The sequence below is a fragment of the Caretta caretta genome, chromosome 23 (genome assembly GCF_965140235.1).
Source record: "Caretta caretta isolate rCarCar2 chromosome 23, rCarCar1.hap1, whole genome shotgun sequence".
Taxonomy (NCBI): domain Eukaryota; kingdom Metazoa; phylum Chordata; order Testudines; family Cheloniidae; genus Caretta; species Caretta caretta.
The window spans coordinates 3181786-3205696 of NC_134228.1; the positions used below are offsets into that span (position 1 = coordinate 3181786).

Sequence of the window (23911 nt, forward strand, 5' to 3'; positions counted from 1 at the left end):
GCTCCGCCAGCCACGTGGAGTCACCGGGCAACAACAGCTGGGGGGAGGAGCCACGCCCCCTTTTGTACAAGCCACGCCCACCCCTCCCCCCACCTGGGGGGGAATTTACCCCCCCCTCCCCCGCGCAGGCCTGATCCCCTGCGGAGTCTAATGCCCCTCACGGCAGGGGACGGTGACCTGCAGTGGCAGCCAGATAGGGCCGTCCAGCAGGTATTTGGCTTGCAGCAGGGTCGGTCCCAGGACGTTAGCGAGCCAAGGCGGGCGAGGTGATCTCTTGTACCCCCCACAACTTCTGTGGGTGCGACGCGCTTGCCTGCTGCCCCAGGGCTCTTCTTCCAGAACCCCAGCTCCAAAGACCGGCTCCCTGTGGCGGGCAAGCTCATCTCTTCCACCAGCAGAAGCTGGGCCCATGCAAGATAGCGCCTCGCCTGCCTTGGGTCCGTGTAGATGGGCTCTGGCTACAGCGCCGTGGTGTAGACGCAGCCTCCAGCGCTGGAAGTTAATCCTCCTCTTTGAGAGGCAGGCAGAAGGTTGACGGATGACGGAGTCCTGTCTACACCAGGGCGCTAGATTGGGTGACCCTTGTGGTCGCTTCTATCCCTATGATTCTCTCCCCAGCGCTCAGGGGACAATGTTCTTCTCAGCCCTGAGCGCCGTGGCGAGGTTGGTGTAATTTTTAAATGTAGACCAGGCTCTAGGTCAGAGAGGCAGGGGATAGGCAGGCTGGCAGGTTGGAGGGGGATGCTTGGCCATAGCTAGGTGGCACAGCTGGGTCCTGGGCCAGGACTCGGGCTCCTATGCGCGGCTGCGATACAAATAAATGTGACTAATAAGGGACTGGAAGATTGCTAAACTAGATTAGACCAGCCAGCTAGCCCAGCTGCCCATTCCCAAGAGGGCTTAACCTGAGATGACCCAGGCCAGGACTTGGCAGCCTTTCCACACCTCTTGGAGGAACTGGTCTAACACCAGGCGTTCACCTTGTCCGTGTGAAGCCTCGTCTACACCTAAAAATTAGATTGGCTCTGAGTTTTGTAGCTAGGCCGTGAAAGATTTTGTTGTTCGGTCGACCTCATAGCCATTGTAGATGCAGTTAGGTCAACCAAAAAATTCTTCCATCCACCTAGCTACTGCCTCTGAGGTAGATGGGTGAGCTACAGCGATGGACAAACGGTCTGTTGACGTAGGAAGGGTCTAGACTACAGCTCCCCAGGGTGCAGCTACTGGGCCGGAGCTGTTCTCCCGTAGCCACTGTAGATGGGTGGATACACGGCTAGATAGAGGGTGTGAATGAGGCTAGATAGATAGATGAGGTGTATGGGGATAGCTAGATAGATTGTGTGTATAGTGAAAGACAAATTCTGTCACAAATAGATAGATAATCCCCAATAGATTTGAAAGGGTTTCTTATCCTACACCTCAGTTTTGTGCCCGATTTTAAACAAAACTTCCTGCCATGGGAAGACAGTTAAAACACACTTTCCCCCTTGTCCAGATCCTTTTAAGAGCCTCCAAGGGGTCTACAAATGGAGTACATCAAACCTCACCACCACCTGCTTAGAGCTACTCAGCATCTCTCCCATTTTATGGAAAGGTAAAAGTGAGGCACGGGGAAATGAAGGTATTTGCCCCAGGACACAGGGTCCGAGCCAGAGCTGAGAATAGAACCCAGGAGTCCTGACACTCAATTCCGCCCGACACCACTCCCCTCCCAGAGGTGGGCTTAGAACCCAGGAGTTGCCGGTGGTACCCAGCAAACCACAGGCCCCACCCTGCCCCCATGACTCAGGCCTAGCACACTGACAGACAGGCACTGAAGAGCAGACCTGGGCCCAGATCCTGAAAGCAATCGAGGTGCCCAACCTTGGATTGCTTCCATTGTCTGTTAGGAGACAGAGGGGCCGGGCCCCGGGATAGCTGTCCATTTTAAGGGGTGGGGGGGCATTAAGCTATGGTCCAGGAGCTCCCCACTATTCATGCCTTGTGGGAGGAGAGTGGTGTGAGCTTCTCCCCCACTCCATGCACCAGCCCCCCACCGCAACTGCAGGCCACAGGGACTGAATGGAGAGCGCCCCTTACTGGGCCCCCCACTTTGCTCCCTGCAGCGCAGTGGCCCCTAGCATTGCACTGGGGCCAGCACACACTGCCAGGGGCGCCTCCCCCCGCACAGAAGTAGCCCAGCTTTGGAGAGCACCGAGGAAGATGAGCAGGCAAGAGGCTAAAAGACAGCAGGCTGTTGCACTGAGACCCGCTGAAATGCCCCAGTGCAAAAACATATGCCAGGTGACTGTGGCCCTTGTCTTACCCCCTCTCAGCCAAGCTGCAGGCAACCGCCCGCTGCCATAAACTGTTACAGGGGGTGACAGCTAATTTATATGCATCTGTCCTCTTAAAATGGACATATACATATAAAATGATGGGGTGTAAATTAGCTGTTACCACTCAAGAAAGAGACCTTGGAGTCACTGTGGAGAGTTCTCTGAGATCATCCACTCAATGTGCAGCGGCCGTCGAAAAAGCCAACAGGATGCTGGGAATCATTAAGAAAGGGAGAGAGAAGAGGATGGAAAATGATGGGAGTGCTGTGCTCCACCCCAGGGGCGGCTGCATTTCAGCTGCAGAAAAACTCATTGAGGCGAGGCAGGGCAGCATGCGGGGAGGCAGGACGCCTGGGTTCTATTCCTGGCTGGTCACTCCCCCATTTTGTGCCTCAGTTTCCCCTCCCCTCTTTTGTCCATTTAGGCCCCGTTCCTCAAAAAGAACTTGGATGCTTAATTTGCATTGCCAGGGGCTGGGCCTAAGCTCTTGGGGGCTGGGGCTGTCCCTCACCCTGCCTATGTACTGCAATACACCGAACAGCAACCACAAACCCTCCCGCCCACGGTCTGCCAGGCCTTGCGTTTTCAGAGGTTCTCTCTTTTTATTTAAAGAAAGAGTAACCAAGCGGGCAAAAGTCCTCCCTTTACAGGGGGGAAGGTTATATAAATATATAGTCCCTGACGTAGGCAGAAGGTTGAGGAGTTTAAGGTCACTTCCCCTTTAAGCAGGGATTCCCATGAGTTGGGTTCCTGGCCCTAGAGAGAAGTGGTAAAGCTCACAGCACATTTGAACAGCCTCGAATTGTGGGGGGAACCAAAGGGCTGGTTAGTTACAATCATCTGGATTTGGGGTGTGGGGAGATCTGGTGCAGCCCTTGGGACAGAAGCTGATGCAGGGGTGATGCTCCCCCACCGCTGTGCCCCTTGGGCAATATATGCCAGTCCTGCCACGGAGAGGAAATTGGACTTGGTTTTCCCCTGCCCCTTTCCCACTGGGCTGCAAACTCCCAAACCCGTACAGCACGGGACCACCCCGCCCCTGCTCAGGCAGCTGGCTAGAGCAGAACGGTTCCTGTGCTCCGGACCGCAGCATCCCGAGCCATCCACGTCCCGGCCCTGGGCTGCAGCTGGGAGCCTAAACGACCAACATGGCCCCAAGGCTGGCAGCATTCCAAGACAGGGAAAGGCCGTCCCAGCTTGGGACACCTACTCCCCCAAGCTGTGCCCTGCAGAGATGAGGGACGCCCCGTCCGCCCCAACAGGATTGTCCCCTCCAGTCAGCTCCTCTGGGCTTTGGCCGTTCCTAGTTATAAGTCAACGGGGCTTCCACGCTTTCTGCTGGCCGCTCCAGCGCCCATTTGCTCCGACCCTTGGGAAGTTTGGGTTTGTTTTTTCCCCAGGTGGCCCGAGATATTAGGACCCGGGAGGCTCTGGGGAGAGTCCGGCATCAGTCCTGAGGTCACTGGGCTTTGGCTGCACAGACTGGACGCTCCCATCCGGCCAGCCTCTGCTTGCACCGTCTCTCCCCCGGCCTTATATTGGTTCCTGAGCAGGAGCCGGGCCGTCGCCCTCAGACGGGGCTTCCTGCTCCTCTCTTTTCAGCTTGTAAACAAAGCAGCTGGAGGCGCTGTGGGATTTGAGGGATGCTGAGCGGATCTGCTGGGGCTGGCTGTCCTCCGCCAGGAGCCGGGAGGTGCTGTCCGTCACCAGGAAAAGACCATAGGCCTCCGGGTTGGGGACGCCATATTTCTTGCCGCAGACCACACACACTGAGGCCGCTGTCATGTGGGCGGGGACGGGGATGGCCTTCTGGTTCGCGAAGGGCTCTTGGAAGGAGACGTAGAGGATGTCCTGAGAGAAGGAGAGGGGGAAGAATAATAAATCAAGCAGTCCAGAGGCTATGGTGATGGGCACCCTGTACATACCAAAGACAGATCAGATTACAGAGAGAGTGGGTAGGGCACTGGACTGGAACTCGCAAGATCTGGGCTCTATTCCTGCTGAGTGATCTTGGACAAGTCCTGTCCCCACTTTGTGCCTCAGTTTCCCCTCCCACCCTTTGTCTAGGAGGGAGGTGCAAAGGAGCACGCAAGGACGATAAGGCCATTGCGGAGAAACTAAATGAATTCTTTGCATCGGTCTTCACGGCTGAGGATGTGAGGGAAATTCCCAAACCTGAGCCATTCTTTTTAGGTGACAGATCTGAGGAACTGTCCCAGATTGAGGTGTCATGAGAGGAACAAACTGATAAATTAAACAGCAATAAGCCACCGGGACCAGACGGTATCACCCAAGAGTTCTGAAGGAACTCAAATGTGAAATTGCAGAACTACTAACTGTCGTCTGTAACCGATCATTTAAATCCGCTTCTGTACCAGACGACTGGAGGGTAGCTAATGTGATGCAATTTTTAAAAAGGGCTCCAGAGGTGACCAAGGGCGATTCAGTGGACACAGTGTACTTAGATTTTCAGAAAGCCTTTGACAAGGTCCCTCTCCAAAGGCTCTTACGCAAAGTAAGCTTCCACGGGATAAGAGGGCAGGTGCTCTCATGGGTCGGTAACTGGTTAAAAGATTGGAAACAAAGGGTAGGAATAAATGGTCAGTTTTCAGAACGGAGAGAGGTAAATAGTGGTGTCCCCCAGGGGTCTGTACTGGGACAAATGCTGTTCAACGTATTCATAAATGATCTGGGACAAGGGGTAAACAGTGAGGTGGCAAAATTTGCAGACGATACAAAATTACTGAAGATAGTTAAGACCCAGGCAGAGTGCGAAGAGCTACAAAAGGATCTCTCAAAACTGGGGGACTGGGCAACAAAATGGCAGATGAAATTTAATGTTGATAAATGCAAAGTAACGCACACTGGAAAGCGTAATCCCAACTCTACATATACAATGATGGGGTCTAAATGAGCTGTTACCACCCCAGAGAGAGATCTCGGAGTCAGTGTGGAGAGTTCTCTGAAAGCATCCACTCAATGTGCAGCGGCCGTCGAAAAAGCCAACAGGATGTTGCGAATAATTAAGAAAGGGAGAGAGAATAGGACAGAAAATATCATGTTGCCTCTATATAAATCCATGGTACGCCCACAGCTTGAATACTGCCATATGTATACGCCCACATATGTATACTGCCATATGTATACGCCCACAGCTTGAATACTGCGCAGATGTGGTCGCCCCATCTCAAAAAAGATATATTGGAATTGGAAAAGGTTCAGAAACGGGCAACAAAAATGATTAGGGGTATAGAACGTATGAGGAGAAATTAATAAGACTGGGACTTTTCAGCTTGGAAAAAGAGATGGCTAAGGGGGGATATGATTGAGGTCTATAAAATCATGACTGGTGTAGAGAAAGTCAATAAGGAAGTGTTGTTTACTACTCATAACACAAGAACTAGGGGTCACCAAATGAAATTAATAGGCACCAGGTTTAAAACAAACAAAAGGAAGTATTTCTTCACACAACGCACAGTCAACCTGTGGAACTCCTTGCTAGAGGATGTTGTGATGGCCAAGACCATAACAGGGTTAAAAAAAGAGCTAGATAAATTCATGGAGGATAGGTCCATCAATGGCGATTAGCCAGGCTGGGCAGGGATGGTGTCCCTAGCCTCTGTTTGCCAGAAGCTGGGAATGGGTGACTGGGGATGGATCGCTCGATGATTCCCTGTTCTGTTCATTCCCTCTGGGGCACCTGGCATTGGCCACTGTCAGAGGACAGGATACTGGGCTAGATGGGACCCTTGATCTGACCCAGTAGGGCCGTTCTTATGTTATGTTCTTATGTCTATTTAGAGCGTCAGCTCTTTGGAGCAGGAGCTGCCTCTGACTGTGCAGCACCTGGCACAACAGGGGCCCCCCCATCTCAACTGAGGCCTCTAGGTGCTATGTGTATATAAGCAAGGGAAGACACATGGCTGGTAGCTACACTCAAATTTGCCTCTCGGTGGGTTGCTCATATAAACAGGATGGTGGGAGAGGCTAAAACTCAGACCCCTCTGTTCCAAAAGCACTGGCGATGAAGGAGAATCTCCCTTCACTTTTAGTGTTGGGTCTATGACACACGCACAGCGGAGCAATTCCATCTCCGTGCGGAGGGGGGAAGAGGAATGCCGCAGAAACATCCGCGACAGCTCATTGTAACACCCAGAAGCCTGTTAGTCCTTCCAGCCCAAGGGGCTTCTCCAAAATATGGGTCAGTAGCACGCTTGACCCTGGACTTGTCACTCCGGTTTATGGGCAAGCAGCAGAACCATGCGGTGCTGATCAGCCCCTGAGGTAGGGGGCACCACCCATCCGGAGTACACAGCTATTAGCTAGCTTATCTACATGTTCTGCAACACACTGAGAACCCACCTCTCCATAGTATTAAGCACTTTGGGATTGGTTCATTGGCATCCCAGATTCCCAGTTCGCGCACCTGTTGCACACAGCTCGCTCTCCCGCCTGTCTTTTTTCCTACTCGCTACGCATTTGACATGTTTACAAGGCGACTGGGAATTCATGCTTTCGTTCACTGCTGCGTGTCCTTGCTCAGAATAAACTGACGGTCCCATTTGTCACGGATGGGGAAACTGAGTCACGGAGAGGCGAAGGGACAGACCCCAAAGGTCACCCAGCACGTCAGGGCCAAAGAACCCAGGAACCCTGGCTCCCTGTCCCGCCCCGTTGTAATCAGTAGACCGCGCCAGAGGCAGGTAGAGAACCCAGCAGCCCCCTGAGCCCCCCTTAGAGCCGTGACCTCCCAGAGCAGCCGACCCTACCGGGGAGCGGCACCGGCTGTGTTGGTTGTGGTGGATGGTACGTCGACGCTGCCACTGATGGATGGAGTCCTGCGCTTCTACGCTGATTTGCCGGGTCACCATGGCCGACTGGAAGTTGCTGATGTGGTAAAGAGCCCCGAACCAGGTGGTGAGGTAGTAGCCGCCTGCAGGAGGGGTGGGGAGGAATGCGGGGCTCAGACGTCAGGGGCCCGTGGGCATGCCCGTCACCGCTAGGGGCTGGCGCGCAGAGAGGGTACAGGGACTAGGACTGCTGCCGGTGAAGGGAGACCTGCCCCCCTACAGTCTCCGTGGCCTGTTTGCTTCTCACGCGCTGTCCTGAGCTGCAAGGCAGCCGGGTGGCGCCGGCTTCCCCCCTAAGCCCTGCAAGACCCCACCAGCTCAGCTCAGCCAAGGAGCCATCGGGGGGGCTGCGGGTGTGTGCCACCCGGGCACTGCTGACCAGGGCACGGTTCGACCGGGGAGAGGGGGAAAACGCTCAGCACCCGCTTTCCCACCCCATGAGCCACCGGGTCGGCCAGCCCGGCTGCAGGCTCACCCCTGCGGGTCCCCGGCCCGGCTGGGGGAAGGACGGGGTCAGGGCTCTGACCTTCTCCCTGCAGCTGGCTGGGGTCCAGCAGCTCCATCATGTACTCGACGTCCAGCTGCACCGAGACGATGTCGCACTTCACCAGGACGTAGGTCAGGACAGGCAGGAAGTCGTCCGCCCCGTAGACCTCTGAGCAGAGACAGGCAGGCGGTGAGAACGGCCCCCTTGGGGCCAGTCCCAATTCCCCGGGGTTGGGAGGGTTTGATCCCACCCCCTGCAGGGGCAAGTCCCAATACCCACGGGGGAGGGGGCGGGGAGACTGACTCCATCCACCCTGGAGTGGCCAGTCCCAATACCCTGTGTGTGTGTGGGCTCGATCCCACCCCTTGCGGGGCCAGTCCCAATACCCCTGGTGGGGGGAGGGTTTGATTCCCCGCCGTCCCCAGTGGCCAGTCCCAATACCCTGGGGAGGGGCTCGAGCCCACCTCCCGCAGGGGCCAGTCCCAATACCCCAAGTTACGGGATGTCCACAGTACCCCACAATCCCCCCCCCCCGAAACAGAGACCCATCAAGGCTGGGGGGCAGAGATGGCAGCTCAGAAACACTTCACAGGGGCAGGGGGAGACAGGGCTGTCTCAGGGAGGGTGTAGGACGCCATCTTTGGGGGCTGGGAGGCAGCTAAGTGGGGTCCCATGCGGTAGCAGGGGTTCCCCGGGACCTGGGTGCAGGTTTCCCTGGCAGCCTCGTGCCGCCCCCGCCTCCCCCCCCCAGCCAGCCTCCCCTACCCTTGCCACCCGTGCCGTGGTTCATGGCCTCGTAGATCAGCTTGCAGGCCTTGAGCAGCTGGGCCTCCTTCTTCTTGGGCGAGTAGGCCTGGTGCATCTGGACCAGCTTGGCCTGGATGCGCTCGAGGGCCGGGGCGTCGGGGATGTTGGCCGTCACCCCCAGCTCCGCCAGGCTCTGGCGGCCCATGGTCAGCTGGTGGTCACGCAGCGTCTGCAGACTCCCGTCCCGGCTGTGAAACTCCAGGAGCTGGCCGTAGATGCATTCCCGCAGCGGCTTCAGGACGCACTTGTACAGGGCCGTCTCCACCACGGAGCCTGGGGGGCGGGGGGAAGGGGACGGAGAGAGGGGGGTCAGGCCGGGGGGCGTCTGGCACAGGGCAAGAGCTCGGGGGCTCCGGATCAGGAACCTCGTCTCCATTGGGCCTGCTACATTGGGTCAGGCAACTGGGGCTGGGGCCCTGGAGGGCAGAGGAAGCTGCAAAAGTGACGAGGGAAGGGGAGTTCAGTGGTTAGAGCAGGGGGGCCTGGGAGCCAGGACTCCTGGGTTCTCTCCCAGCTCGGGGAGGGGAGTGGGGTTGAGTGGTTAGAGCAGGGGGGGCTGGGAGCCAGGACTCCTGGGTTCTCTCCCAGCTCGGGGAGGGGAGTGGGGTTGAGTGGTTAGAGCGGGGGGGGGGGGGCTGGGAGCCAGGACTCCTGGGTTCTCTCCCCAGCTCGGGGAGGGGAGTGCGATACCACACACTCCAACCCCAGAGCACTTTGTTCTCTCCCTTAAAGCATCACTAACGCTGCACCCCGCCCTGCCCCGCCTGGTGGAGCTGGTACCCGTTATCCGCTGCCCTCCCCGAGCTGCCCCCCTTACCTGCCTGGCTCCCCGGCCCTGGCACCAAGCTGTCCTCCCCCAGGAGCGGGGGGAGCCTCTGGGCCCCCCCCACAGCACCAAGGGGCCAGGCCCGGTTCCCCTTTAAGAGCTCTCCTCTGGCCCCCCCAGTCCCCCCCAGCTTCCTGCTCAGGCGTTCACTGACACCCCGGAGCCAGGGCGGATGCTGCAGTGGGTTGGGGGGCGGTTTGACCACAGTGGCCTTTCCGGCTGCATTTACAGTCAGCGCTTCTCTTCCTGGAGGGGCTATTTATAACCCCGGGGCGGGGGGGGTGTCCCCCGCTACTAGCTTACCCGTGACAGGCTCCATCTCAGGGGGGCAGGGGAAATCGAGTCAGGGGCCTTTCCCCCCCACCAATTGCCTGAGCCAACCCTGCCCCCGCCCCAAGATCGGGGGGAGTCTGGGCAACCTGCCCCCCGGCCCCAGCGCGTCTCACCCCCACCCCAGGGATGGAAGCATGTGGGGGGTGGTAAATGACTGGGGGTGGGAAATGACGGGCCGTAAGCTGGACCAAAGCGGTGACCTTAAGGTGGGATCCACTGAGCCAGCCCCCCACCTCCCTCACCGCCTTGAGAATTCCTCACATGGGGGAGGACGTCTGTCTTCCTCTCTATCCCGTACCCAGCCCCCAGCCCGCCCCCATCCTGCCGCCCCCCCCATACCCAGCCGCCCCCATCCTACTGCCCCCCCCATACCCAGCCCCCCACATCTTGAACCCAAAACCCAGCTCCCAGATGCCTCCCCTCCCCCAGCTCACAGACAACCCTACCCCCTTGAGCCCAATGCCCAGTTCCCAGCTGACGCCCCTCACCCCTTTGAGTCCCCCATAGCCAGCGGACGCCCCCCGCCCCGTACCCAGGTCCACGTCCTCGAGGTCCCCGTACTCCCAGGCATCCTGCAGCTCCGAGCTCTCGCACAGGTAGCCCTTGAGGCTGCTGATCATCTGGCGGATCTCCTGCAGTAGGTCGGTGCTGGTGGGGTGCCGGGCTGCCCCGCCCCGCAGCACGTGCCCCACGAAGTTCTGCACCAGGCCCCCGACGTAGGAGGCTGGCTCCTGCGTCAGCTCCTGGACCCGCTTGGCCAGCCGGCGCTCGGCCGAGAGGAAGCTGGTCAGGGCGCTGCCCACGGCCGACAGCCGGTGCAGGACCCGGCCCGGCAGCGCGGCTGGCTGGTGCTTCTTGCGGGGCGTGGCCGGGTGGGCGTCGGGCTCCTCTTCCACGCTGCTGACCGACAGCGAGTCCAGCTCGGGGATGGGCGGCAGGAGCAGGCTGTCCCGGGGGCCCAGCAGCGAGGACTCCGAGTGGGACTTCTTCAGCGCCCAGGGGGCGTCCAAGGCCCCCTCGATCCAAGAGACCCGGTGCGGGGAGGCCGGGCCCTCCTGCCTCTCGGTCGGCGGTTGGGACACCTGGTCTTCCGACATATTCCAGGCCGGACGGCGTAGTAGCAGTTTCCGTTTCACCGAGGCCGGTGGGGCATCGCCTGCTGGGGGCGCGGACGGGAGGGGGGGGCGCTGAGGGGCTGGCGTCTTGCTCACCCAGTGGCAGCCCCCTAGAGAGCGGCTCGCGCCCGTTGCCCCACGCAGCGCCCCCCCCGCCCCAGAGCGTTATCCCAGGATAACAACCTACTACAAGGCTCGCCGCAAAAGGGAGCAACTCCTTCGCGTCTAGCTGGCCGCTAGGGGCTCTGGGGTGAGGAATTTACACCCCCTCCCTTCCCCTGATCCTGAGTGCAGGGCAATTCCGCCCCCCAGGAGCCTGCAATTTGGGGGGTGGGGGACGACCCCTGTGGGAGAGGAGAAAGGGAGCGGCCTAGGCATGAAGGCTTAGCCAGGGTGGGCGTGTTACACAGATGCCCCAACGCCATTGAGTCCCAGCACACACTTGCCCCCCAAGCCCGATCCCAACACCTCCACCCCCGAACTGGTAGGCCACTGGCGCTTACCTTTGCCCGGCTCCCCCTCCTTCCCGGGCTCCGGGGCTCCCAACTGGCCCATCTCGGCATCGGCGGGCGCCGGCAGCTTGTCCAACAGGCCGGGGCCCTGCCCGTTTTTCAGCCGGATGGTGCCCCCTCTCTCAGGCAGGTGGAATGGGGGCGGCACCCCAGCGGGGAGCCAGCCCTCGCTGCTGTGCTCCGACAGGAAGAGAGGGTTGATGATGCAGAGCGCCCCGTCCTCCGACGTCACCCGGATGCAGCAGGCCGGGCCGCTCATCTCCGGGGGGTTGGGGAACTCGGGGCTGGACCCCATGTTCTCTTCCTCCTCCTCGCCTGTGGCCGACGGCTTAAAGGGAGGACTCCAGAACCCTGCTGGGGACAACGGGCAGCAGGAGACAGACATGAATGCCTGGGCAGATGTAACCCAGCTTGGGGGTGGGGGGGGACACAGGTACCGTTCCTGCCCCGCTGTCATGCTCTGGGGCTTACTAGTTAAAGTCGGGTGGGGTGGGGAGGGCTGGGAACCAGGACTCCTGGGTTCTATCCCCAGCTCTGGAAGAGGAGTGGGGTCCAGTGGTTAGAGCAGGGGGGCTGGGAGCCAGGATTCCTGGGTTCTCTCATCCGGCTGCATACAGAGGTCGGACATTGAGTGCCTCTTTACCCACGAGGCGACCTGACCCCATTCCTCCCTCGCCCCCGAGTGAGGGTGTCTGGCTTCCTCACGGAGGCCCTGGCTGGGGGTGAAATCGCCAGCGGGCGAAGCACTCACTCATGCCCAGGGCCGCACAGCTGTTCAGCTCGGCCCTGCTGAGGTGTTGCAAGGCGGCCGGGAGCCGCAGCGGGAGGGGCAGCACATCCCTGCAAGCAAGAGAGACCAGGAGCCAGTTAGCGGAGGGCTGTAGGGAGAAGGGGCAGTGCAGGAAGGACCCTCCCGATGCCCGCACTGGCCAGGATCCTGCCCTCCTGGCACCATCCAGCCCCCCGCACCAGACGCCCGCACTGGCCAGGGCCCTGGAGTGGAAGAAGCAGGGGTGCTGCAGGGGAGGGGCATGCCCCACGCTGGGTGGCTGCAGGAGGAAGTCACCGTGGCCACCCTGCCCCCACCCTCGCAGCTTCCTCAAACCCAGGCAAGCACCCATAAATTGCACTTCCCGGAATGCTGGGCTAGGGGTCGGGGAATGCCCCCACCCCTGAAGGGCGCCCCCATCACGCACTCACATCCCCTCTGCGAGGGGGCTTTTCACCTGACGAGTGGGGTGGGGGCAGGTTATTGGGTCTTTAAAAGGGAGTGGGATGGGGAATCAGGAGTCCTGGCTCCCAGACTCCCTTCTGTAACCACTAGACCCCACTGCCCTCCCAGAGCTGGGATAGCACCCAGGAGTCCTGGCTCCCAGTCCCGCCCTGCTCTAACCACTAGACCCCACTCCCTTCCCAGAGCTGGGGTAGAACCCAGGAGTCCTGGCTCCCAGCCCATAACTGATAGAGGCAAAGGCCTAGCCCTGGAGACAGGAGAGCGGAGACTCAGGGAAAGTGTCACCTGCACGTTCCCACCCCTGACCCAGCCCCGCTCACCTGCTCACGGAGAGGAAGGCGACCAGTTCCAGGAGCCCCAGGAAACGCAGTTGGGACCCTTCCAGGGAAACAGCTGGAAGAGAGAGAGAGACGGGGTCTGAGAGACAGAGCGGGGCCCCAGTGCAGCCTAGGTGCTGGGGGCGGTGGAGAAGGGGAGGGCTGGGGGGCTGGCCCAGTAGCAGAAGCTGGCTGGAAGTTTTCCTCAGTCAGGAGATTCTCTTGAGCTCTTAAGAAGTGGCTTGTTCGGGAGGGGGGGGGGGGGGGGGGGGCACGTCCCAGGCCAGGCCGGTTCCAAAGGTCGAGTGTGTGTATGTGTGGGTGGATCTGCGTGACAGGGCCTCCAGTGCCAGACCTCCCTCCCCAGTCTGTGCTCCCCACAGCACCAGACTGCCAGAAACCCTCCCCGATCCCATGTCCCCGATGGGGACTCAGAGGCTCCAAGAAATGAAGAAACAAGGTGACGCAGAGAGTCCATGGCAGAGCAGGAAAGGAACCCAGGAGTCCTGGCTCCCAGCCTCCTGCTCTACTCACTAGACCCCACTCCCTTCCCAGAGCTGGGGAAAGAACCCAAGAGTCCTGACACCCAGCCACCTCCCCACTCTAACCACTAGACAGTGGTTCTCAAACTTTTTTTTTTTCCCACGGACCACTTGAAAAACCTGAAGGTCTCGGCAGACCACTTAATGATCTTTCCAAATGTTGTTTGTACCTTTAGCTAACTATTGCAACACGCTTTGGATAAAAGCGCTACTACTAAAAAAAAAACTTAATAATAACTAACTATTTTTGTTCTACAAATAAAAGCCCATGACTCATATTTTCATATCAGTAGTTTTACCTTCCTAATGCGAGCTGGGGCTGGGAAGGAGGCGGGGGGGTGTCTCACCCTCTCTCCCCTGCCGCGGCAGCCCCCGAGCTGGGGCTGGGAAGGAGCGGGGCTCTCACCCTCTCTCCCCTGCCGCGGCAGCCCCCGAGCTGGGGCTGGGAAGGGGGGAGGGTCTCTTCCCGGCAGCCGCAGCCCTGGAGCTGGGGAAAGTTGCCTCTTTCTCTGGCCGCTGCAGCCTTGCATGTCCCAAATTCCCCCCACCCCCTCTTCTCACCCCACTGCTCCCTCCGACCTACCCTCTATCCTCCCCAAGGCCACCACCTCACCTTACATGTGCGTCTGTGCGGCTCCACTAATTCGGTGGGTGGTCCGTCATTCTCTCGTGTGCGGCCGCCCAGGGAATAGGGGCCCAGGGCAGTCCTTATAGGGAACTATCCGTGGACCGCCTGAATGGAGTTCACGGACCACTGGTGGTCCACGGACCACAGTTTGAGAACCTCTGCACTAGACCCCACTCCCCTCCCTGAGCTGGGAAGAGAGCCCAGGACTCCTGACACCCAGCCACCTCCCTGCTCTAACCACTAGACCCCATTCCCCTCCCAGAGCTGGGGAGAGAACCCAGGAGTCCTGGCTCCCAGCCCCCCGCTGCTCTGACCACTATCTGGCACTGTCCGGCACTCATTTAAATCAGGTACAAGCCTGGGCTATTTCCTGACTCTCCCAGCTCTGGTCTGCACTGACCCCTCAGGGGCAAGACCGAGGCCCTGGCTGGCTCCAGGGTGGCCGTACCGTGATCTGTTCCCTTCAGGACTGCCCTGAGTAACCCCATCGCCCCCCCGCCCCAGGCACAGAACACGTCTGCAGCAGAGATCAGCAGAGATAAGCCGCCCCGGTTCTTCCCAGAAGCAAGGAGGAAGCTACGACAGGCTGCCCTGATGCCAGCGCAGGGTGGGGGTGTGGGCACGGCTGGGGCCTTCACATCACTGACCCTGGGGCTGATGGAGTTTCTGGCTGGGGATAGAACCCAGGAGTCCGGGGGGGGGGGGATTTTTCTATCCACCTGCTTGACCTTGGGCCCAGACTTGCCATCACTCCGTGTCTCAGTTTCCCCCCAGCCAGCTCTGCACCAAGCTAAGCTCTGCCCCTTCTCCACCTCCGGCAGCTGCCTCCTCACCCCATCACAGCCCCCCACCCTTCCAACACCCCCAGCCACGAGGATCTGTCCACAACCTGCAACCCCCCCTGGGCTGCCAAGCCAGATGCACCTTTGAGAGAAACCTGGCAGGAGCACCGGACAGGGAGCTCAGACACCTGGGTTCCATCCATCCTCGGCTCCTTCACCAGGAAGAAGGAAAGGAGTTGATGGAGGAAAAGGAGTTCCTGGCTGGGAATGGGAATCCAGGAGTCCTGGGTTCAATCCCCTCCCTTCCGCCCTCCGTCTGACCTTGGGCCAAGAGCTGTCATCTTCCTGTGCCTCAGTTTACACCATCTATCCTAAAAATGGAGATGATTTAACCTCCCCACTAAGATGTCTTAAAGGGGGGAAACTGAGGCACAGAGAGGGGAACAGAGTTGCTCAAGGCTACATAGTGAGTTAGGAGAAAGAGGGCCAGGAGTCCTGACTCCCAGCCCACTCCCTGGTCTAACCACTAGACCTCACTCCTCTCCCAGCACCAGGGATAGAACCCAATAGTCCTGGCTCCCAGCCCCCCCTGCTCTAACCACTAGACCCCACTCCCCTCCCAGAGCTGGGGAGAGAACCCAGGAGTCCTGGTTCCCAGCCCCCTTGCTCTAATCACTCGACTGAACTCCTCCCTAGCTGGGAGCTGCCCTTTCCTGCCCCACATACCTCACCAAGGAAGCATGAGCTGGGGCAGGGGCGAAGCTCAGAGGCTGGTGCTGAAACCCAGAGCAAGATTGCTATTGGGAGCAGCCGGCTGCGTCCTGGGGGGGTGGGGGGGTCTAGCCCCTCCCCCGGGTCCCCGGCATGGCATCAGATCCTTCCCCCTCCAGGCTTTTGCTCAAGTTGATAGCTTGAGGCCCTTCCCTTTTCTTGTTCAGCAGGAGGAAACGACATCACTGACCTCAGAACTTTATGGGCTGGTTGTATCATCCAGCTGTTGTCGAGGCAGTGGGGACTAGAGGTTAGAGCAGGAAAAACTGATGTCCGGACTCCTGGGTTCTACCGCCAGATCTGGGAGGGGAGCGGGGTCTACTGGTCAGAGCAGGGGGCTGGGCGTCAGGACTCCTGGGTTCCATCCCTGGCTCTGCTGATGTGCTGCGTGAGCCCAGACAGGTGGCTCCCGGGGGCTGGGGCGCCGGCTGACCCCTCTGCAATGAGCCCAGCCGCTGCCCCGACCTACCCGAGCCGCCCTCCTTGATGGGGAAACGGCAGACGGCTGCGGCGTGGCACCCCTCTCCGCTGCTCTGCACCGACAGCACCTTGAGCTCCCTGCTCCCCGCGCCGGTCACCAGGAACGTCTGGGGAGGGGAGAGAGTTCGGCAGCTTTGGAAGGGAGCCGGCTGGCGGGTCTGGGTGAGGGCCCCAGGGCCTGCCTCTGGAGGCTGGTTTGTGGGGTCCCAAGCGGAGACGGTGGGGGGGGGGCAGTCTGGCTCTCTCCATGCCCCACAGGGCCTTGGTTTGTCCCCGAAGCCTGCAGTTCCCAGTCTGACCCCTGCCCGACAGGAACGGTGCTAATGGCAGCCCCAGGGCGTTAGCCACCCCAGTGCCAGCCCTCCCCGGGACCGGAGGGAGGAAAAGGGGACGGTGTAGCCCCTAGCCCCCCAGCCGCCTCCTTACAGCCCCGCCCACCTTCCAGCTTCACCCCTGCATACCTTACGGCCCCGCCCACCTTACAGCTCCACCCCGGTCCACCTTAAAGCCCCGCCCACCTTACAGCCTCACCCAGCCACCTCCTTACAGCCCCGCCCACCTGACAGCTCCACCCCCGCCCACCTTACGGCCCCGCCCACCTTACAGCTCCACCCCCGCCCACCTTACGGCCCCGCCCACCCTACAGCTCCACCCCCGCCCACCTTACGGCCCCGCCCACCTTACAGCCTCACCCAGCCACCTCCTTACAGCCCCGCCCACCTTACAGCTCCACCCCCGCCCACCTTACGGCCCCACCCCTGCCCACCTTACGGCCCCGCCCACCTTACAGCTCCACCCCCGCCCACCGTACGGCCCCGCCCACCTTACAGCTCCACCCCCGCCCACCTTTCAGCCCCGCCCACCTTACAGCTCCACGCAGCCACCTTCTTACTGCCCTGCCCACCTTAGGGCTCCACCCGGCCACCCCCTTATAGCCCTGCATGGTCCCACACCCACTGCCTGCCTCACTGGCCAGCCACTTACCCCAGGCGGCTGCATCCTCAGCAGCTCCGTGGCTTGCTCCGGGCCCAGGCTGAGCAGCTGCCAGAGCCCCTGGGTCAGCAGGAGCCTGTCCAGGATCGTCAGGGGGGGCGAGGGCTGGTCTCCCGCCGGGGCCTGGCACTCGCCATTCGGCAGCGGACGCTGGAGGCTGTGCACAAACACACGAGAGGCTCTGAAGTGTGGGTGGGCATCAGCCACGCCTTGGGGGTGCGTCCAACCAATGAGAAGGCGTGGCAGAGCCTCTGGCTAGCCTCCCATTGGCCGATGCGGCAGCACTGTCCCGGCTCTTGCTCGTGGAGTTGAATTTAGCGGGGCATGAAAAGCCGTGGCTGGGTGTCCCGGATGCCTGGGTTCTAGCTGGTCGCAGGAGGTCCCAGCCCAGCCCCACAGCTCCTCAGAGCAGGGGGAGGGAGGGTGGTTCTCTACCCCTCTGCCCAAGGCACAGACCTCTCTGCACCCATATCTGTGCCTAAGGATCTTAGCAACCACTAGGCCGTAGCTTCAAATACACACGCGTCTAGCATTGAAGGCGCTGGATGGCACTCAGGGCATGTTGGGTCAATCCCCAGCTCCCTGGGTGAGTCACGGCATCCTGCCGTGCCTCAGTTTCCCCACTTGTAAATGGGTGTCATGCCCCTTCTCCTTTGTCTAGTTAGATGGCAAACTCATTGGGGGCAGGAACTGTCTCTTACTATGCGTCTGTGCGGGGCTGGGCACAATGGGGGACCCCTGATATCTGGCAGGGGGGGAGGGGAGGGGGTGCTGCTGCACCTGGCATGACAGGGGGATCCTGATCTTTGTTGAGAAGGGTCTGTGCAGTGCCCAGCACAATGAGGGCCCCAATCTTGGCCAGGGGGGTTGGTGCAGCTCCCAGGATAACAGGATCCCCCCAACCTAAGAGGGATCAGTCCAGGTCCTGGCATCATGCGGGGACAATCTTGGTTGGGGGGGGGGTTCTGTGCAGCGTCACCCCCTTTCCCAGGGCTGCTCTGCCCCCAACTTGGATCCGAAATGTTGCCAAACGGATCCAGACGCTACAGAGAATTGCTTCTCCTGGCGCCAAGCTGCGTGTGGGACGGACAGATGTGCACAAAACTCCTTGTCCTCCTGCGAGTGACGCCTACCCAACCCCACTGGGGAAGGAACTCAGCTCCGCCATGGGCTGGCTCCCTCCACCCACACACCCTTTGTAACGGCTGAAAAAGCCACCCAGCCAGGGTCTCTTTCCCCCAACCCCCTTGGCTGATTTCCAGGCCTCTAGGGGCTGGGGGAGGTGAAGGCCCTGCCCTGGGGGGCTCCCCGAAGCCAAGGGGGGAGGTAGAAACTTGCAATGGCCTGAACATATGTTCAAAGGGCTCCCTGAAAAGGAAGGGGGGTCCACACACACGCCACCCCCTGCACTCCAGCCTACACCTCTCCTCCCTGCCCCCCAGACCCTGCATACCCATAAACCTTGAAATCCCATCAAACCCACTCCCAGCTCAACCTGGGAAGCACCCAGACTTGTGCATGGGGGAAAAGCAGAACCACGAATGACCGTTTCCTCCAGGAAGGGAACATATCCGTGGCACTGCCCCTGGGCCTCAGTTTCCCCCATCTACCCCCTGTCTGGCCCTGGCCTCGCTGTCCCCATCCACACCCTTTCTTGGGGCCCCCAAAGGAAAAGTTTTGCCATTGGATGTCCTGGACAGCAGAGCGAGGATTGGGACAAGCTGCAAAGCTTAGCACAACCCCACGCAGGGGCTGACCAATCCACCATCCCTCCCACCAAGGGGGCTAGAACCCAGTTCCCTTTGCCCCAAGGGCTCAAACCCCCCTGACTCTCGAGTTAAAGGCGAATCCCCATTGACTGGGGGCAGTACAGGGCATATGACACGCAGGAGCAGCCCTGGTGCCATCCAGCAGAGGGCAGTGGTTGCACACGCACGGTCCGAAGCTTGGCTGGATACAGACTCAGTCCCGCCTCAAGTTTGCTTACCTGCTATCATTGTCCCCAGCCCCCGAAGGATCGACATCTTCTTCAGCAGACAAGTGAGGCATCCTTTATAGCCCGGCAGCTGTAACTAACCCATCAGCAGAGGCGGCTTGCTCAGAAACCCGTGTCCCAGGATGCATTTAGGCGCCAGATCCCTCTGCAAGGGGAGCAAGCAGGAGACAACTTTGTAACTTTGTAACACGTCTCCTGCTTCCGGAGGACAGCGATTCCTTGTGGCTCCACCACCGCCCACGGGCGGGATAACGGGCTCGTAGGATCGGACCCAGCCTGACCCTCTCCGGTCCCAGGCATTGGCTATTCAGCCTGGGAGCACCTCAGTAGCTCTTCCTGGGGTGCCATGGGCCTTGAGGCACAAACATCAAATAGGGGATGGACGTCTCTGGAGACCGGAGTCCTTTGTTGGTCGTTGGAGCGGGAGCTCCCCCCGACACAGAGCCAATGCCCCTCAGCCTTGCCTTGGACAGGACCCCAGCTGAGTCCTGGCTCCATGGCCCGTGTATCCCTGAGAGCCACCTTCTCCGCTGAAACTCCCTGGCATCCCCCTTGGCGCATCAGTCTCTAAAGAGCGCTTGGAGAGGGTTAACGGCCCCCTCCCGACCCCTCCATGGGCCTAGTTCTGGGGCGCTTGCCCCCCAGCCGAGCCCAAGGGAGCCTTTCCGACGGGTGCTTGGATCAGGGCCCAGGAGCCCCACTGGGTTTAACACCCCCCTCCCCTCCCACCTGCAAGCCCATATTTCCAAACAGGGCCACCGGTCTTCAAAACAAACCCAGCGCTGGTTTCAATCCGCCCAGCGTGTCATCGGGGGAGGCGGAATCATCCCCAGGCTTAGTCACTGGGTAATGGCAACCCGCATTTCAGGTCCTCTGCTCTCTCTAGCATCTGGGCATGTTCCAGCATCGCCTCCCCTGCAAGCGGGAGCCCAGAGAGACTCTGGGGGTGTACGTGAGATTGGGCTCACAAATTGGTTTGTAATTTAAAAAGCATATTATGGTAGCATCAAAAGGCCCCAGACCGAGACCGGGGCCCCGTCGGGCCGGGCGCTGCCCAGACCCCGACCGAGATCACAGTCCCATTGCATTGGCTTCTGCACAGACCCAGGGCGAGAGATATCCCCTTGACCCAAAGAGCTTCCACGCTCAACGGACAAAGGGTGGGAGGGGAAACCGAGGCATGGAGCAACAACTTGCTGGGGGTCACGCAGCAGAGCTGAGGCCAGAACCTAGCTCTCCTTAATCCCAGCCCCCTGGGCCACGCTGCCTCTTAGCCTGAACCACACGGAGGGAGCTGACAGGTGTCTGACCCCACAGATTGGGCTGTGTGTTGCTGTGGCGGGCTGTACCTTGGATGAAGGGCCCTGCCGGCTGGTAGACACCCGACAGAACGGGCTGGAGATACTTCAGCTTCTCTCTGATGCCCGAGGGCTCAGAGGAGCAACTGGGAGTCCAGTGGGCTGCGAATCAGGCCCTCTTGCCCCTGGGCCCCAGCCCAATCCGCCCCCCTTCACCCAGATCTCCCCGGTCCAGGCCCTTTGCCGGGAGCAAGCCAGGGAAGGAAGAAAGCAGCAAAGCCAGGGGGCTCTTACCTGGGGAGGGAGAAGGGCCGGCAGGGAGATCTCTGGCGAGGACGAGGGTGAGTGGGAAGGCGATGACGAAGGAGTGAAGGCTGCGATACCAGGGCTGTGGTTGTTATACCTCCGGCAGCCTTCACGTGGTCTCTGGGCCGTGCCGGGCGGAGGGGAAAGGCCACGGGGCACGGTGTGAAGGAGAGAGAGGAGGGGGAGGGACCAGTGTGTTGGGGTGTCACACTTCTGGCGCCCGCTGGGACCCGGGAGCGCCAGTGACTCGGATGGGTGCCCTCAGGCAACTCCCCCAAGGACAGCGGAGGCAAAGGGGCCAGGTTCATCGCCATCCATAGCTCAGGATGGGTCCTGGGCTGGGCTGGCAGGGGGCTGCGGGTCGGCAGTGAGGGGCACCGGCAGGGCTGGGGGGGGGCAGGAGCCCAGGGCTGGGCTGGCAGGGGGCTGCGGGTCGGGAGTGAGGGGCACCGGCAGGGCTGGGGGGGGCGGGAGCCCGGGGCTGGACTGGCAGGGGGCTGCGGGTCGGGAGTGAGGGGCACCGGCAGGGCTGGGGGGGGCGGGAGCCCGGGGCTGGACTGGCAGGGGGCTGCGGGTCGGGAGTGAGGGGCACCGGCAGGGCTGGGGGGGGCGGGAGCCCGGGGCTGGGCTGGCAGGGGGCTGTGGGTCGGGAGTGAGGGGCACCGGCAGGGCTGGGGGGGGCGGGAGCCTGGGGTTGGGCTGGCAGGGGGCTGCAGGTCGGGAGTGAGGGGCACCGGCAAGGCTGGGGGGGGCGGGAGCCCGGGGCTGGGCTGGCAGGGGGCTGCGGGTCGGGAGTGAGGGGCACCGGCAGGGCTGGGGGGGGGGCACGTGGGAGGGAGCCCGGGGCCGTACCGACAGGTGCAGAGCCCTGCAGGGATGCTGGCAGAAGGGGCCCAGCCCAAGAGGCCTATGCAGGGTGCACGTTTCGCATTTCCTCCCGCGCCTCCTTTATCTGAGCTCAGATCTACGCAGCGCAGCTCAGGTGGGGGCCGGCCCGGGGCGTGCTGGTTCTTGTGCTCGAGAGCGGGGGCCTGTGCGGGGTGGAGGACTGGGGGTGGCGGGGAAGGAAGGAGCTCCTGCAGCAATTCCCCCAGACCTTCCATCGCTGCCCTTCCCCCTCCGCCCCACATCAGAGCCATGGGCCCATCTAGCCTGGTATCCCGGCTGTCTGCCCGCACTGGGCTCTTTTTGGCCCAGCCCCCAGTGCTCCTGCGCGTTCTCCCCTCGCTCAGCATCTCTGTAACTTTCCGTCTCCTCCCACCCTCGGCCTGCGACAGGAAAGCACGTAGCCGCTTTGCATCCCCAGCTAAAAACGCCACGGGCCTCCGGCCGCGGGCCGGGCCGTGGGTGAAGAGCGGGAACCGCTCCCCCCCCCCGCCGCCCACTCCTAGGACTATCCCAGCAGGGGGGAGTGGTCCTTCCCCGTCACCTCCACCAGGGGGAATCGCTCGGTTACCCAGGCAGGGGGCAAAGCTGGGTACCGGGGACAGCCAGGGAAAGGCAGAGCTGCAAATCACAGCTGCCCCGCAGCAGGGAATTCGGCCTGTCTTAGGGGCAGCCATCTGTGCAGCAGCTGACGCAGGGTGAGATCGGCTCACTAGGCGAGGCCGAGGCAGTAAGTGGGGCTGGGGGTGCAGTGGGGTGGGGTCTTCCTTCCAAGCAGCAGGAAGGGATGGCTCAGAAGTAAAGCAGAGCTCCCCCACCCCGGTCTGACCACTGCAGATGCTCACAAAAGCCAGATGGCTAATACCACGGTCAGCTAGACTTGGAGTGTCTGAGGTCTGCTCCAACCCATAGCCCCCCCCTCACCTCCCAGAGCTGGGGGCAGAACCCAGGAGTCCTGGCTCCCAGCTCCAGCCCTGCTCCAACCCATAGCCCCCCCCCCCCCACCTCCCAGAGCTGGGGGCAGAACCCAGGAGTCCTGGCTCTCTGCTCCAACCCATAGATCTCATCCCCACTCCCAAAGCCAGGGGAAGAACTCAGCAGTCCTGACCCCCATCACCCTCCCAGAACCAGGCAGGGAACCCAGGGGTCCTGACCCCCATCGCCCTCTCAGAGCCAGGGGCAGAACCCAGGGGTCCTGCCTCCCCTCCCAGTCCCCGGTTCTAACCACTAGCCCCTATCTGCCGATAACAGCTTTACTTCCCTTCTGCGGCTAGGGTTGGTCCCCGGCCCAGCACGTACCTGCTCCCTCCCTCCACAGCTCAGCCAGGGGCACTGGAGCCATTTTGACGCCCGCTCTGTCCCTGCGTGGCTGGGAAGGGACGCCACAACCCCCGGCCCCTCCCTGCGGGCCGAGCCGGGAGGCTGTTTGGTTTGCGTCTGTTCCGGTCTTGGAGTCAAAGGGGTTTCGTAACCCGGCCGCTCGCCTGGACCTGCTGCCTCTGACAGGAGCTCGCCCGGCCTGCTCCAGCATTGGCATCCTGGGCGGAGGAGAGGCAGGGCAGCTGGCGCTTGCCCCAGCTCTGGGAGGAGAGTGGGGTTTAGTGGTTACAGCAGGGGAGAGTGGGAGCTGAGACTTCTGGGTTCTCATCTTAAGCGTGCCACTGAATCTCTCTTTGGCCTGGGGCCAGTCACTCCTCCCGCTCTCTGCGTGCCTCAATTTCCCCATCTGTGGAACGGGGATAGAAATACAGAGCTGTCCTCCTAAAGTGACACAGGGCCATGGTCTTGCCTGCCAGCGTGTAACCTCTGACTCGGGCCCTGATCCTGCAGCCTGTCCGCACTGCTGCCAGCGGGTCGAGTGCCACAAGGGGAAGGAAACTCGGATTCTGATCTCGGCTAAATCCGCTCCCAGTCACACCGGCGCTTCTATTTCTTCTCTACCGCTTGTCATTACCAGATCTCAACCAGCCTCACTCTCTTTAACGGACTTATCCTTCCTGTGAGGCAGGGCAGTTTTACCATCCCCCTTTCACAGATGGGGAAACAGGCAGGGAGCAGACTCAGGGCCACTTCCTGTGGCCACAGCCACACAGGAAGTCTACAGCAGAGATGGGAATTGAACCCGGGTCTCACTCATAAGCCACTGCCTAACACTGGCCCCCCCGTCCCCTCTAGGATGCACAGAGATGACACCACCCCAGGGTAGGCTGTGACAACTCTTTATACAAGGATCCCTCACTCAGCACTGAAATGCAGCCACCTCTGGGGCAGGACCGTTGTTTATACAGGGATCCTTTGAAGTCAAGAGAGTCACTCCGGATTTACACCAGACCAACAGAATACGGGCCAATACCTCCGCAGCACCAGGACCATCTACAGCTCTGTACGAAATTCGATTTCCCTTTATAAACGGGAATTCATTTCAGAGTGA

The 23911-nt window shown here is 60.8% G+C and overlaps 1 protein-coding gene across 4 annotated transcripts; it reads right to left on the reverse strand.

Annotated features, from left to right (window-relative positions):
• Positions 1 to 2900: 2900 nt before the first annotated feature.
• RINL (Ras and Rab interactor like) lies at positions 2901 to 23840 on the reverse strand. Of its 4 annotated transcripts, none has more exons than XM_075122351.1 (12): positions 22780 to 23840; positions 18983 to 19136; positions 16987 to 17152; positions 15992 to 16109; positions 12803 to 12875; positions 12000 to 12088; positions 11240 to 11602; positions 10154 to 10780; positions 8421 to 8735; positions 7695 to 7823; positions 7088 to 7251; positions 2901 to 4169 (listed from the first exon to the last, which is right to left on the reverse strand). In XM_075122351.1, exons 2-12 carry the CDS (start codon positions 19042 to 19044, stop codon positions 3852 to 3854), a joined length of 2424 nt encoding a protein of 807 aa, XP_074978452.1. In that variant the 5' UTR covers positions 19045 to 19136; positions 22780 to 23840; the 3' UTR covers positions 2901 to 3851. The 4 variants fall into 4 exon arrangements, with proteins under 4 accessions (XP_074978452.1, XP_074978454.1, XP_074978453.1 ...); XM_075122353.1 differs by lacking the exon at positions 22780 to 23840 and adding an exon at positions 20584 to 21121 and having other exon boundaries at positions 11240 to 11599; XM_075122352.1 differs by lacking the exon at positions 22780 to 23840 and adding an exon at positions 20584 to 21121 and having other exon boundaries at positions 10154 to 10777.
• Positions 23841 to 23911: the final 71 nt, after the last annotated feature.